Here is a 14,756-nt window from a genome sequence, read left to right on the forward strand (position 1 = left end):
AATTTGGAAGTCGAAGGGAGGTGAAACAGAGGGGGGAAGAAGTTGGGATTTCGAAAGGGGCGGCGATGCCAACACTTTTTTCTTTTTTGCTACTGTGTTGTCTTTATTTTGTTATCAAATCAGACAGGAAGAAGGCGAAAAAAAAAAGAAAGAAAAAAAAAAAAAAATTACTGTATATACTAGTGCACTAAAGTACCCTGCAAAGGGTACACACGCACACACTTGAACACATGCACAGCTACCTACTGTAACTAATCTACATATGCGGCTTACACCCCGGCAAGAAGAGACTATGATAAATTGTGAAATGCACGGACAGACGTGGACGATAAAGTTCTCAGGGGACTAGAAAATGAAGGAGAATTAAGGCTTTGGGCCGTTTCATCTCCCCTAGCCCACTGGCTATCGAATACTAAGTACCAACCTTGAAAGCGAGATGATCGCCACTGGGACTAAGGTTGATCGCACATCCCATCTCGTTCAGCCTGGCGAATTGGTGTGTTTTGAGTTGTCAATAGTGTCTTTCCTAAAATCCCGCTCGGGACCTCCGGTGACTGCGATCTCCGTCTGATTTCCACATGGAATTTTCTGAGGTTCAAACAGCATTAACGCCCGAGACTTTGGAAGGGAACGGTTCTTGTGGGTGGGTTCTACTGGGTCCGAACTTTAGTTCCGGCCAGTGAGAAAAAGCGGTGCTTTCTTGTCTCGGGACGACTCTGCCACCGTACCGAACTTATTCGAGAGGTGTACATTTCGTCCTTCGCTAAGAAAATTGTGTGTACGGAGTACTATGTACGATAGCTGAGCCTTCCACTCCGCCTCTCTTTGCGGTGGCTGAGACGGGTGTTTTGCTGGTCCCGTATTAGTCCTCGTGAGATGGATCGTTGCTGGACAGTCACTGGATGCAGATGGAGGGGAAGGTTTCAATAGTGACACCGAGCGTAATTTGATTCCTGGCTTTTGTTGTGCTTCCCATCATCTGCGTGCTCCACGAAAGGGCCACGAGATGACAACATGGCTGCGTGATAGCAGGTCATCCTAGCTATCCAGTGCCAAGAGAAACAATCAATCCATATTAAAGCCCACGTCAAGACAGAAGGGCCTTAACCCAGACGCACTGACGTTGAGATTGTTCCGCTGCATGATCAGCTTAAGTGGTGAAACGGCCACGCCACTCAGTCCTCGGGGGTGCAAGAAGAGGCAAGAAAACAAGCGGTTTATCATAGAAAGATATCGATAAAAGTCATTGTGTAATTAACATGGAAAAGGTCCATAATGAATATCTGAAGTGATGATAGATGATTCTATGTATTGGAATCAGTAGGAAGTATATCCACCACATAAATCACATGATCGAAGAGAAACTTGAGACGAGACTCTATACCTGATTCAGTTGACTATGTATCTTATAGTCACTAATACATGGTGACCCCAGCCTGGTAAGTCGTCATGTATTGTAGTCAATATATGTTCGAACTTTTACTGGAGTTAAGCATTTGATTTATCCTCCTGCGAGTCAACGTGGTGGGGTGGAAATAGCACAGATGGTTGCTGCCCCCAACCGTACCGACACTGGAAAAGAGTCATCCGTAATTTTGGCGGGCATCAAATCCAAAAAAAGACCCCTCCACCCTTCACACTCTCCCCGCTTAGGTTTCGCCAATATTCCTGCAGGAAAAGGCCGCAGCTATGGCGTCCGACCTGACAGCCCCGATCTTGGACGCTCTGTCCGCGTCCGATTCTCCTATCCTCTCTAGCGACGCCTTCCCCTCCGACCCCTCATCAAAGGTCAAAAGTTCGCTGGATCGCCTGGCCACCCGGCAGATGATTGAATATGAAGCAATTGATAAGGAGGTTATTGCTCTCACTCCCGAGGGTGAGGAGATTGCGAACAATGGCAGTCACGAGGCCAAGGTTTTTGACGCCGTTGTCAAGGCCCTGGATGGATTGAAGATCTCCGAGTTGCCCGCCATTGTGGGCAAGGATAATGCCAAGGTTGGCCAGGGCAATGCATTCAAGCACGGTTGGATCAAGAAAGATAAGGACTTGCTGCGGGCTACCCGCGATTCAATTGTTGATGTGACCCGCGAGCATCTGCTCACCGTGCAACGGACAAAGAGCTTGGATGATACGAAAGCGGTTGCAGATCTCAAGCGGAGGAAATTGATCACTCTTACCAAGGAGATCACTTACAAATTCACCAAGGGTCCCAAGTACGCCCGCGAGTTCGTCAAGGAGGAGACCGATCTCACAGGCGACATGCTTATCAATGGATCGTGGAAGGACATCCAATTCAAGCCCTATAACTTTAACGCCAAGGGTGCTCTGACTCCCTCTGGTGCTCTGCACCCACTGAACAAGGTGCGACAAGAGTTCCGCAACATTTTCTTCGAGATGGGTTTCGAAGAGATGCCCACAAACCGTTTCGTCGAGACCGGTTTCTGGAACTTCGACGCTCTTTTCGTGCCTCAACAACACCCTGCTCGCGATCTCCAGGATACCTTCTACATCGCCGACCCGCTCACTGCCGATGGTCCTCGTGAGGACCCCGCCGATGACCCTCACTGCCCCAAGAAGACCCAAGATAAGCCCCTTGACTACAAGAAGTACTGGGACAACGTGCACGACGTCCACGAGAAGGGAGCGTTTGGCTCAATCGGATATCGCTATCCATGGAGCGCAGACGAGTCTCTGCGCCTGGTTCTGCGCACTCACACTACTTCAATTTCGGCGTATATGCTACACAAGCTCGCTGCCAACCCGCGGCCGGCCCGCTTCTTCAGTATCGATCGTGTTTTCCGAAATGAGGCTGTCGATGCTACTCATTTAGCCGAGTTCCACCAAATCGAGGGTGTCATTGCAGACTTTGGTCTCACTCTGGGTGGTCTGATTGGATTCATGGAGGTCTTCTTCGCCAAGATGAACATTCACCAACTTCGCTTCAAGCCTGCTTACAACCCGTACACCGAACCCAGTATGGAGATTTTCGGCTACCACGAGGGCTTGGGTAAATGGGTCGAGATCGGCAACAGTGGCATGTTCCGACCTGAGATGTTGGAGTCTATGGGTATCCCCAAGGGAATGCAGGTTTACGGTTGGGGTCTCAGTCTGGAGAGACCTACTATGATCAAGTGAGTACAAACATGAAAGCTCAAAAGCGAGGTCAATAACTAATACTATTCTAGGTACGGTGTAAGCAATATCCGTGAACTTCTTGGTCACAAGGTCGACTTGAACTTCATTGAGTCTAACCCGGCCGTGCGCCTGGAGAAATAAGTTTGAGTTGAAAAAAAGTTACAACGACCTGGATTGCATGAATTGTTTATAGACCAGATACTGTGTTCCACGTTGTGTTTTGCCTAGGAAAGCATGGAAGTCAAGACCCATGGCTTTTCCCTGAAATGATGAGTTCATGCAGAAATTACGTTTGCATGTCAATGAGTTGGACGAGGAGAAACGAATCAAAAATTCACTTATGTTCTTCAACCTAGATTCCCATCGGATAGACTGCTAACCACGCAGCGGCCCTCCAAAAGAGTATGTAGAGAATCATCGTTGGCAAGTAGCGAGCCTCACGCTTGGAATGAAAACTAGTTTCATAGTCGATCCAAAGATGACCGCCATTGTCAACGAATTTCTTACGTAGATAGGACTCCTCATTGAATAGTGATGCAGCCCTATCCTAATACTACTCATATATTTACAATGCTTAATGTCCCACCCGTATCTGTGCCCCAGTGCATTAAACTCTGCAACAGTGGCTCTTCAGTAGGCGGGATTTTAAAACAATTTTCGGCGATGGATGTGCTATTTCTACCCCCTCGCTCATGGAAAAGCAGACGTCAAAAAACACAGACCGAGTGACGGCCTGGTTCTTGAAGCCCACAAGAATGAGGGAGCCTTGATATGCCGATGATGTTGCATCAGGGACGCGAAAATGTACTTCTCAATCTTTCGATATTTGATTCTTTGGGCTTTTGTTTCTGTTTTTGGTTATGAGGAGCTGTGGAAGAACAAGAAAGCCCCAAAGGAAAGGGAAAAGGTTTCACTGAGGTATCCCAGGGTATAAGAAACTCTCCCTCGATCAATCGCAAAGGCGTGAATAAGGGGTTTGCATAGGTTGCAGAATGGTAGATAGACCAGACCCATTTAAAAGTCGTTATTCCATTTTCATTTTGGTAGATAAAAGGAATACAGGGTTTCAAAATTCAGGGTGACGGAGACTATCTGTACACCCTCATCCATTTTTTTCTCATATCCCAATCCCCGAACCTGGACCATCTAGCCACAGTTCGTCTACATATCGACAGTCAGCGCGAATTCAAAATACACATAGCGCAACAGGGCAAAGCTTACCATAATATCAACCCGTCAACACCACCCTAGTGCAAAACACATGGCTGTCAGGCAATTTAGCGCTGACGGCTGGCGGACCAGACGTTCTTGAGGTAGCCGTCCTTCTGGGCAAGGCGGTTGAAGGAGTCGTCACTCTCACCGCGGGCACGGATGAAACCGCAGAGAGCGTAGGTCTCGTTCTCGCCGGTGTAGCGGCCGTTCTCGTCAACCTTGCCGACGGAGAGCTGGACAGAGGCGTGGTCGTTGGCCTTGATGATGCGGTTGGTGGCGCTGCACTTGCGGGGACGTAGCTATTGGAGAGAAAGTTTGTTAGTATATTTTCTTGTCTTGCAATTCGGGTTGTGCCGAATATCGAAATTCGCATTCCTTCCCAATCGACCAGGTGTCCTGTCCTGAGCCTGTCGCCCACGAGGCACAGCAAATGATTTTATTCTCATCGCTCTTCACACGCATTCAAGCCAACTTTCAGAACTCTTGTTCAATCGTGCATGAGGATTCGATGCGACATGGCGAACGTGGGCAGACCAGACACAGGACACAAAGACGATTGAAGCACAAGCGAATCGGACGGCGGTAGCACATACAGATCGACGATCTCTCCCTTCTCGTTCTCCATTTTGGCGGGTGTGGTGTAGAGGGATTTGACGGGCGACGGTGAGGTTGGAGGTGGAGGGTTTTTTCGGTCCGCACAAATCGGGACTCAAATGATTTGTGTGGGTCATGTGATCATTTGTCGAGGGCTGGCGTGGTGGGAAGGCGGTGTGCGTCGGCATACCCAGACCCATACTGTGGGCAGTGGCAGTACCAGAGTGTGTTCTCTACTATGTACGACCAAGTCAAACTCAAACAAGCTTGTAAACTAAACAGATACTCCTCATGCCTTGATGATTGGGAGATTGATGAAGTCAAGTCACTATATCTTATGCGGCATTTATATTTATCTAAAGATGGCTTCGATCTTCTTTGCCTTCACGCAAGGCATCTTTCTTCCAGACTACCTTCACTTCTCTCGCACTCCCCTTCGTGAACCGCACGAGCACAACTCGATCAGACTCTCCTTGCCTCCCCGAACCCCTAAGTTCAGGTCCGGCATCGTCTAAAGCTAGGACAGCCCGTCCATCTTCTGTAATCTTCAACATCTTAGGCGAAATATACTTATCCGTCCATGGCGGAGAGCCCGAATGTACAAAGTCGACCAATGCTGCCCGACGCTTCCCCATCTCATCGTTGGAGACAGCCGAGCCAGTCTCCTTATCAAGAAAGCCGGATACCAAGTGCAGAAGTAAAAATTGTGGCGGGAAGAGAATGATTTCACCCTTCTGCGCACGTTGGAGCCATGTAGCAGCGGGAAGAAATTGGGCCTCGGTGACTTCAACGCCACCATCGCTAGTTGGTATTTGAATCTCATCTCGTGCACCCTCGATGGGAAGATCATCCAGCAGCTTCCTGTCGATGTTGACGGGCAGTGGCATGAAGTACAGGTACATTTGGGTTGTATAGCGCTTGGCATTCTTGATCGGAGTAATCCAATGGGTGAATGGGATCAACTGATCTTTTTTTCAAGGTTAGAGTTGTAATCGGGCAATGGAAGATGTACTAACCTATATCAGGCTCAGCCGAAACATTTTGCTGCTTTAACCAGTCGATAAATGTAATCTTATTTTGATGAATCAGGCGTCGGCCATTTTCCCGCGTTGCTTCATCGACTACGAGCATCTTTCCAGAAGCTTTGTCTTTCGCAAGTAGAATGCCGCTCTCTTCAAACAGCTCTCTAATAGCTGCACGTCGATACGAAGGAGAGTCGTCGTGATGAGAATAATTTTCTGGCGGAGGACATTGTCCATCTTGGCTGGATAGGTTCCCGCCGGGAAAGACATGAGCAGAGGCGAAAGAGCTGGAAGTTTGCACTCGATGCAGAAGCAAAATCTCATTCTTTGGAGAAACAAGAAGTACGCTGGAGTATTGTCAATGTCTGTCAATCAGTTCACTTGTCTTGTCTCTTTCAACATGGAATGCCTTTTCGATTGTACAGCTTCGGCAAAGCTGTCAAGCTCAAATCACCACATGTCGAGGAACGACTTACCTCGAGCTGGGCCTAGGCACAACAGGCTTCTTTTCTCCTGTGTCTTCCTTTGAGCTTGGCATCTTGACAGATCTAGCAATTGATGGTGGATTTGAAGTTGTCGAATAACTCCTTAGATTGCCGTTACCTCGGCGCGTAATCGGCAAAGGCGAGGGCGGCGTTATGTAGGTATATCTGCGGGGCCTTCCTGGACAGCGAGTCCTTGTGAATATTGGGGTTAACCAGCGGCTACAACAATACTCGGGCAGTATGGTAGACATGCCTCAGCATTGTATGGCCCGTTTGAAGGAGTTTATAGTCGCAGAGCACCCGAGTGCCTAGGCTTATTCCTGTACCCCGCGTCCGCCCTTGGCCGCTTCCAGTTAGCCGACAGCCGTACCATGTGTCAATCAACTATGGGACATTCTTTGGAAGCTCTATTACAGAAATGGCGAATTCAACTACTACATGGATGATTGTAAACAAATATGATCGGAATAAGTTGCTCATTAATTGAAAATTAAACTCCTCATATCTAACTCCTGTCCTATCATGTCTCCATTTTTTTTTGTTTCCAAGGCCACGTATCGTCGTCCGGGACTTCCCATTCAATATTCACATTGAAAAGTCCTTCAATTCAAGATGGCTTGGATCCTACGAGTAAAGCTTCTTGTCGTAGCTGTGCAGACCGTGGACGTTACCCTCGGCCATAGCACTGGCACTACGCATCTCAAAGCGGACGCTGCCCTCGTTAACACCCTTGTGAAGCTTGTCCAGGCTCTCAACACCCATATCCTGGAGGGAGTGTTGGACACCAGCCATGAGATAGGGGATGAACTTGGTGACAGAGCCACGGTCAAGAACGGAGCCAGCAACACCCTGAGCAACGAGAACGTTGCTCTTCTCGGAGAAGTAGCGGGCGGTACCAGCGTTGGAGGCCTTGCTGTCCTTGCTGTTGGCGCCAGCCTTCTTATCCTCCATGGCGGCAATAGAGCCCATACCACGGTAAGCCTTAACGAGCTGACCTTCGTTGCTAACGAAGTACTCGCCAGGGGACTCAGTGGTACCAGCAAGGAGACCACCCATCATGACGGTGCTGGCACCCATAGCAAGACCCTTGACGATGTGGCCAACATTTTGGATACCACCATCAGCAATGCAAGGAACGCCGAAGCGAGCAGCAAAGGAAGAAACACTGCGGACGGCAGCGGCCTGGGGACGACCGCAGGCCATGACCTCCTGGGTAATGCAGGCACTACCGCTGCCCATGCCAATTCTCAGGCCATCGGCACCGGCAGCAATCAGGTAGGCAGCCTGCTCCCGGGTAACAACGTTACCGGCAATGACATCGATCTGAGGGAAGGTCTTCTTGATGTACTTGACCATCTCGACTTGATACATACTGCTACCGTTGCTGCTGTCCAGGATAACAATGTCCAGACCAGCCTCAACAAGGAGCTTAAGACGAGTCTTGTCCTCCTCGCGAGTGCCAATAGCGGCAGCGCAGATAAGCTGCTTGGAGTCGGGGAGCTTGGAAGCCAGGGGGTAGTGCAGGTTCTTCATCAGGTCAGAGCGGGACAGAAGAGAGACAATGTTACCCTCCTCATCAACAATGGGCAGCTTGCCCTTCTTGGACTGACGGAGGACCTCGTTGGCCTCGGCCAGAGTAGTGCCAGCAGGGGCAGTAACCAGATCAGTGGCCATGATGGTGGTGACGGGGTCATTCAGATCATGGTGGAACTGGATGTCACGGGAAGTGACCATACCAATGAGCTTCGAGCGAAGAGTTCCGTTCTCTATCACAAAGTCATCATTAGCAAACATGCCAAACAAATTTTGGGATGAAGAAAGAATGTGATGGCAAAAATTCAGATAAAAACTGGTTCTCTACAGTGCAGCTCTCGCCGCTGGCAGTGGAACGAAAGTTATAAAAAAAAAGAGGTTGTTCATCATGCAAGAGGACGTGATTGGGTACAAGGGTAAAATTTTTTCAAGGAGTGACTCACCAGTGACAGGGAAGCCACCGAAACCCCACTTGGCCTTGAGGTCTTTGGCCTCACCAACGGTGGCCTTGGGAGAAAGAACAACGGGGTCCAGAATGAAGCCGTTCTCGTATCTCTTAACCTTGCGGACCATCTCGGCCTGGTCATTAGGGGCACAGTTGTGGTGAATAACACCAAGACCACCGAGCAGAGCCATGTGGATAGCCATGTTGTGCTCAGTGACGGTGTCCATGGGCGAGGACAGCAGAGGGGCCTTTAGGGAGATACGCTTGGTAACGGGGCTGTCCAGGCTGACGTCGGAGGCGGCAAAGCCTAGTGGTCAAGGTTATTAATGAGGCCTTGCCAGATTCCGAAGCAAAGTCGGCTTACCGATGTAGCCGGGAAGGACCAGAAAGTCATTGTAAGTCAGAGCTCCGTGCTTGTCCGAGTCCAGCAGAGTATCGATGTCCAGACCATCCTTAGTAGTGTAGGTCTTCACAACCTCCATGGCCTTGGTGTAGTCCTCGATCTCCGCCTGCATGGCAGCACCAGGAGCAGCTTCCTTGTTAGTGATGGGCATTGTGTGATTTAAAAAAAAAAAGAAAGAAAGTAACTCTGGATCCGTAGATATAAGAAGTCGAATGGATCCGAGGGGATTAAATCAACTGAAGAAACCTTCTGTTGATGGAGAGAGTCCAGCTTTCCCAAAGAAAAGAAAGAAGAAGAAAAAGTTCGAGCGGCCGTTGCTTCTTTTTTTTTCCTGCGCTCGGCGGGGGCGCTTTGCCGGGATAGGTTTAGCGCATCGGATCTACTTTCTCCCGAGCCGCTGATTCGCCGATAAACGAGCAGAAATTAGGCGGTGAAGGACTTACAACGAGGGGCAGATGTATACAACTTACTATGTAGAAGGGAGGCAACAATATTCTCTTTATTGAAACACAAGCAAAGCTCAAACCCCTATCCATATGTTCAGATTTCCTTCAGTCCGGCTCCATATCTTCAATGCCTTGCTATACAAATAGACCTAACTAAAAACCATTATCAATTCGCCTTCCCAGCGTCACGCATCAAAGTCATCATGTTGAAGGTTTATAGAGACACTGCTCCATCCTTGCGCTCCTTGAGGTGGACAGGTAGGTTATGTTGTCTCACGAACCATGAGTTCTGAATCGTCCATTCGTGATCTAAGCTGGGAAGCTCCATCTGCATAATACATCAGCCATGGTTCTCGGAAAATTAACTCGACGAGGATAGAATCACTCACGTCAAAAGTGCTGAACAGAGTTGCAATCAGTTTATAGCTCTCCAGCTGTGACAAATACCTTCCGAGGCAAGTGCGTGATCCGGCACCGAAAGTAAAGTCGGTGCTCTTCATCTTCGAGAAGCGTGCCTCGTACGCCTCGTCTGACTCACCAGCTGCTGGCAGCCAGCGTTCAGGAATAAAATCATCTGGATTGGCACCAAAGACTTGCTCATTCTTGTTGATCACCCAGGGATTCATTCCAACGATAACTCCCTCCGGTACAAATCGGCCATCAGGTAAGGACAAGCCGCCCTTAGGAACGACACGTTCCAGGATCAGACCAACGCCCGGGTGTACACGCATGGTCTCACGCATCACAGCTTCAAGATACTTCAGCCCCTGGATATCTTTCCACTTTGCCGGGAGGGCCAGGTTAGCTCCACGCAACTCGGCAACGAGTTTACTATGAACCTTGGGGTGCTTTAGAACATAATAGATTGCCGCACACATAGTATAGGCAGTGGAGTCACTACCGGCAAGAACATTCGAAAGCAGCCAGAGAATGACAACGTTGTCGTTGACAAGCTCTGGGTTCTTCTCTTTGATTTCGAGGAACTTAGCAAGATAGTCTTGCTTGTCTCCCTTTTTACCATCCTGATAGCGCTTTTGAAGTTGCTCAAGGCTGAAGATGTTCGCCCAGCCGAAGGTGGGGGGGACCAATACGCATGATCGGATTCTTATCGAAAAGTCGGTCCAAAAGCGGAATTTGGCAGATCTAGTCAATCAGTACTGTTCCATCACTTAATATGGAAAGATAATACAAGGTATAAAGCGTACAGGGGAGAAATAGTCAAGCGTCCGGTCCGAGTTCTTCAGGAAGCCTTTATAGTCACTTCCAGCTTCGAGAATTCCAAGGTCTTGAGAGAAAGTGGCCTGGCTCATCGCATCCCAAGCGACTTTGAATGCTTGTTAGCTCGTGCATAGAAAGTCGAGAGTTTGTCTGAATCAATCGAAATCAAGAAAATGCTAGTGACAAGTAATGCTCACAAAAGTTAATCCAATCAGACATCTCACAAGTCTTGCCTTTGCCAACGAACCGCTCGCGGAGTTGATCAAAGAGCAACTTGATAGTAATGTCCATGTTCCCCTCCACTTCCTGGACTCTACTCATAGAGTACAGACTCTTAACAGGCCGAATGAATGTCGAGTGCCACTTCTCATCCTGGGTCGAAAATAGGTTGCTCAGACGGACACCGTTGATCATAACATCGTTGACATTATACATGGCGCTCTAGTATGAATAACATAAAATCAGTAATTGAACAAGATATGCCAGTAATCTATATAAGGAATGGGGGATTTACCTTCAGCCAAGGGCTTCTTGTGTTGTAAACTTGGCCAATCAAATTTGGATCGGACAGACTGAGAATGTTTGGTCCCATTCGGACAGCAGAGCCATATTTACGATGCAAAGCATTTTGGGTGATGTCACAACGTCCACGATAAACATCCCATAGACGCCAGATATTGGTATAACTGGTTGCAAAGGGGCCAGGAAAGGACTTGAGAGGAGATCGAAAATGATTCCAGAGAAAGCGAGAAGTTATAAGAATAGCCAACGAGAGGGCTAAAGTCGTGGTAAAATCGGCCACGGAGTACATGGTGACTGGCACTATTCAAGCTGACTTCTCTCAAAATTGAACAGCTCTTCTAGTCTGAGCTCCTCTTGAGCTGGCTCCCTTCACTACATAAATAATTTCAATTGACCACAAAGTTTCCTTGATTTCCCTGGGGCCCCACAAAGGAGGGGAATCTGGGTGCACATCTTCAAGAGCCATTCGCACAGACAAGAGACTAGAAATTTAGACAGTAGAAGGGGAGGGGAACATCACTTTGCTGGGTATAGTCAGTACTTTTGCAAGGGAGAAGAACCATTCTATCAAGGCTAAGAGAGAGTTCATCTGGCTAGAGGCAGACCAGGCAACCTGAATGGATGGCATCCATTCCAAAATTCCCACATGCCTGCTTATTATGCAGAGATCTAGAGTTGCTCGAACCGTCCCCGAACCGTGAATACCATAGTTCTCCGAACAATGCAAGGCTAGTCGTATATTAATCACCAATGACCAGGGTGATATTCAGCAACATCGCTTGGTGATTGGCTCGCCTGCCCCGTTAGCCACCTGCACTGAAGATTTATCCGAGATGATGTACCTATCATACTCTTTCTAAGATTCTGAATGGTCATGATAGATCACATTTCCTGCAGCCCGCTGATTTTTTTTTTTAGGTTCAACCATGAGTGGAGCAGCTGCATAAGAGGGGCCAGCTTGATCCTTTTGTCTTCAGTCTTACTATGGTATTTGAATAACTAGTTAGTACGAACTAACTAATTAGTACTTTGTAGTACATGAAAAGACATCGGGTAAAAAACATCACAGTGCTTCAGTTGTTGTATATTCCCAACTGACCATTCAAGCTGCTTTTTCTAATATATACTCAAGTGTACACCTGGGCATCTCAGACCGACCCGTCAAATGTGGAGCTGAGCTCTTTGGCTGCGCAGGGGCCGCAACGCTCTCCGCTGACGATGGGGAAACATCACCGAAGCCAACAAAACCCTTTGCAAATTATCTATCCCAAACAATTCCCAAAGATGCAAGGTCTGCATAGACGGGGAAATTTCTAATTTGCCTTCCCGGAAAAGTCATACAGTAGTGGTTAGGATCCATAAAAGCGGCATGCCCGTCCTGCAGAGTACAGGGAGCGCCCCCTACGTGGAACAAAACTCAATTACCAACCCCATTAGGGCTCAGAAGCTTGGAATATCATCCGAAAGCCGGTTTAAGGCTGAGATCAATCGGACTGGTATACCCTGGTTCGTAATATTTGCTTTTCCCGGGGACTAACCCACTGATCAGTCAAATCGATCGTCTTTGCAGATCACCATTGTTTTGTCTCGCAGGCGGCGAGATGCAAGTGCGGCATACCAAATTTGCTACATTCTGTGCCTCTGTTGGCCAAGTTGCAAGCTAGGACCCTCCATCTGGGGAAAAAATAGACTCATAAAGCGAGGGATTTCAATAGATCAAATCCCCACGTAACATCGATTCAACGATCCTGAATGGCTACTTCTTCTGTTTTGATCGACAAACCCTAAGTTCGCATGGCATCTGTCACCTCCGGGACGGAGGGGCTTGCTCCCGCACAGTCATGGATGTTACTGATTGGAAGATCACATACTTGAGGCATCGCTTGCTTGAAATGATCGACGCTGGCTTCTCATATACTGCTTCTTCATAGCTTGGCGCCGGGAGAGGCTTGACTTCCCAGGGGTTCCTATATACAAGGCTCATATGTATATAAACATAACCCCTAGTCTATTGATTAGAAGTTGGTTCCTTAGGTACTAGCTGCAATTCGATTGCTTGTCCCCTTTTCGTTCTTTTCATCCTTTGACAAGGGGCTCTAGTCAATCGCCATGGCATCGGAATCTGCCGCTGTTGATGCCCAGAACCAGGGTCCAACCATTCTAGCATCATGCTGGGTCCTAGTCATTGTCCCAGGAATTATGGTTGCCCTGCGACTGTGGTGCAAGCTTGGACTGAGTAGATCAGGATTCGGCTTGGATGACGTTCTCATTCTTCTTGCATGGGTAAGACCGCGTTGTAAATTCCATTCTTTGCTCAATCCCACTGACAATAATACTGTTCTAGGCACTCCAATTGGTCTACACAGCTCTCAACACGAAGGCAGTGGAAATGGGAGTAGTCGGTCGACACGTATTTGCTATTGAAGACCAAGAACTCATCCCACCAGCACTCAAGCTTGTCTATATCAGCTATGTGATCATTATCATTAGCTGCGTGGCCAGCAAGACATCTTTCGCTTTTACTCTCATGCGCATCGTCACCAAGACATGGATGAAGGCCTTGCTTTGGGTCATTATCGTCACAATGAACGCCATCATGTGGCTCTGTGCCATTTGCTATCTCGCGCAGTGCTCTCCTGCAGCTGCACTATGGAATGTCAAGCTTATGGCTACCGCCAAGTGCTGGCCAACTAATGTTTTCGAAACCATTGCTCTGACAGCTGGAGGTAAGAATGCCCTCGTTTAAGGAAACAAAATAGCATTAACGATCGACCTTGCAGCGTACTCCGGATGCATGGATTTCATTCTTGCTCTTCTCCCCTGGATGGTTCTATGGAACCTGGAGATGAAGAAGCGCGAGAAGGCCGGTATTGCTCTTGCCATGAGCATGGGCGTCTTGTAAGTTTGGCTTCATTTCGAAAATAAGAGACATCAAGAGAAAATAGAACTAATAACTGTTTAGTGCTGCTGTGACCGCATTCATCAAGACCTCCAAGCTTGTCAATGTTTCCCAAGTTCAGGACTTCACTTGTCAGTTACACCCACCACTCACTCATACGCATGGAATCGAACTAACAATTTGAAATAGGGTTCTGTTCCACCCTTACTATCTGGGCGTCTGCCGAGACTGGCTGCACCATCTTTGCAGCATCGATCCCTGCCCTTCGAATCCTCTTCGTGCGTATCAGCTCTAGCTACCAACACTCGGATGATCCCTCCAGCACTTACGACGGAGAGGAAATCACCCTGCAAGCCCATAAGGACGGAAGCAGTGCTCGGAGCATCCAGAGCGAGACAGGGGTAACAACGACCCTGGCCATCACGGTCGAGAACCACGAGGCTCAGGTGAAGAGACTGGATGTCTAATGGGAAGTTAGACTAGTTAGCTTCTGGCCTGCGATCTTTTTTGATTCCAAGAGAAAAAGGACTGAGGCCCGATTCGGAGGCTGCGATTGACACTGAGAAGAACCGAAGATCTTATTTATTGCTCTTCAACTTCCCACCGACTCATTCAGCCGGTCTTTTGGCTGAATGAACTTCTGTTGATTTTTCCCTTCTTTGTCATCTTCTTGTGCTATGATACTATTTTACCGTGTTGGGGTAGCGGCTCAAAATTAATCTATATCAGCAATAAATCCATGGGTAACCCGGAAATGTCTACAATAATTTTATAATATGAGCTCGGATTTATTGAATTAGTACTTCATGTAGCAGTCAAAAGGTTAAATTTCTGAATATACC

At 48.1% G+C, this 14,756-nt stretch overlaps 6 protein-coding genes across 6 annotated transcripts; 2 read left to right on the forward strand and 4 right to left on the reverse strand.

The window, feature by feature from the left end:
* Positions 1-1,689: 1,689 nt before the first annotated feature.
* N7469_004108 (phenylalanine--tRNA ligase subunit alpha) lies at positions 1,690-3,276 on the forward strand (the record flags this gene model as incomplete). The annotated part of the gene is made up of 2 exons (XM_056643028.1): positions 1,690-3,131; positions 3,186-3,276. The coding sequence occupies 2 exons, from the start codon at positions 1,690-1,692 to the stop codon at positions 3,274-3,276; spliced, it is 1,533 nt and encodes a 510-aa protein (XP_056502440.1).
* Positions 3,277-4,412: 1,136 nt separating this feature from the next.
* rps21 (40S ribosomal eS21 domain-containing protein) lies at positions 4,413-5,141 on the reverse strand (the record flags this gene model as incomplete). The annotated part of the gene is made up of 2 exons (XM_056643029.1): positions 4,413-4,646; positions 4,941-5,141. The coding sequence occupies 2 exons, from the start codon at positions 5,139-5,141 to the stop codon at positions 4,413-4,415; spliced, it is 435 nt and encodes a 144-aa protein (XP_056502441.1).
* A 156-nt stretch (positions 5,142-5,297) lies between these two features.
* N7469_004110 (NUDIX hydrolase) lies at positions 5,298-6,501 on the reverse strand (the record flags this gene model as incomplete). Its single annotated transcript, XM_056643030.1, has 3 exons — positions 5,298-5,908; positions 5,958-6,310; positions 6,440-6,501. 3 exons carry the CDS (start codon positions 6,499-6,501, stop codon positions 5,298-5,300), a joined length of 1,026 nt encoding a protein of 341 aa, XP_056502442.1.
* Positions 6,502-7,072: 571 nt separating this feature from the next.
* N7469_004111 (putative IMP dehydrogenase) lies at positions 7,073-8,980 on the reverse strand (the record flags this gene model as incomplete). The annotated part of the gene is made up of 3 exons (XM_056643031.1): positions 7,073-8,214; positions 8,425-8,733; positions 8,791-8,980. 3 exons carry the CDS (start codon positions 8,978-8,980, stop codon positions 7,073-7,075), a joined length of 1,641 nt encoding a protein of 546 aa, XP_056502443.1.
* A 509-nt stretch (positions 8,981-9,489) lies between these two features.
* N7469_004112 (cytochrome P450) lies at positions 9,490-11,304 on the reverse strand (the record flags this gene model as incomplete). Its single annotated transcript, XM_056643032.1, has 5 exons — positions 9,490-9,603; positions 9,665-10,306; positions 10,481-10,599; positions 10,691-10,934; positions 11,008-11,304. 5 exons carry the CDS (start codon positions 11,302-11,304, stop codon positions 9,490-9,492), a joined length of 1,416 nt encoding a protein of 471 aa, XP_056502444.1.
* Positions 11,305-13,124: 1,820 nt separating this feature from the next.
* N7469_004113 (uncharacterized protein) lies at positions 13,125-14,381 on the forward strand (the record flags this gene model as incomplete). Its single annotated transcript, XM_056643033.1, has 5 exons — positions 13,125-13,298; positions 13,360-13,741; positions 13,796-13,913; positions 13,978-14,045; positions 14,104-14,381. 5 exons carry the CDS (start codon positions 13,125-13,127, stop codon positions 14,379-14,381), a joined length of 1,020 nt encoding a protein of 339 aa, XP_056502445.1.
* Between the last annotated feature and the right edge of the window lie 375 nt (positions 14,382-14,756).

Source organism: Penicillium citrinum (genome assembly GCF_028827155.1).
Source record: "Penicillium citrinum strain IBT 23319 chromosome Unknown utg000003l:1.0-4596430.0:1.0-4598250.0, whole genome shotgun sequence".
Classification (NCBI taxonomy): Eukaryota; Fungi; Ascomycota; class Eurotiomycetes; order Eurotiales; family Aspergillaceae; genus Penicillium; species Penicillium citrinum.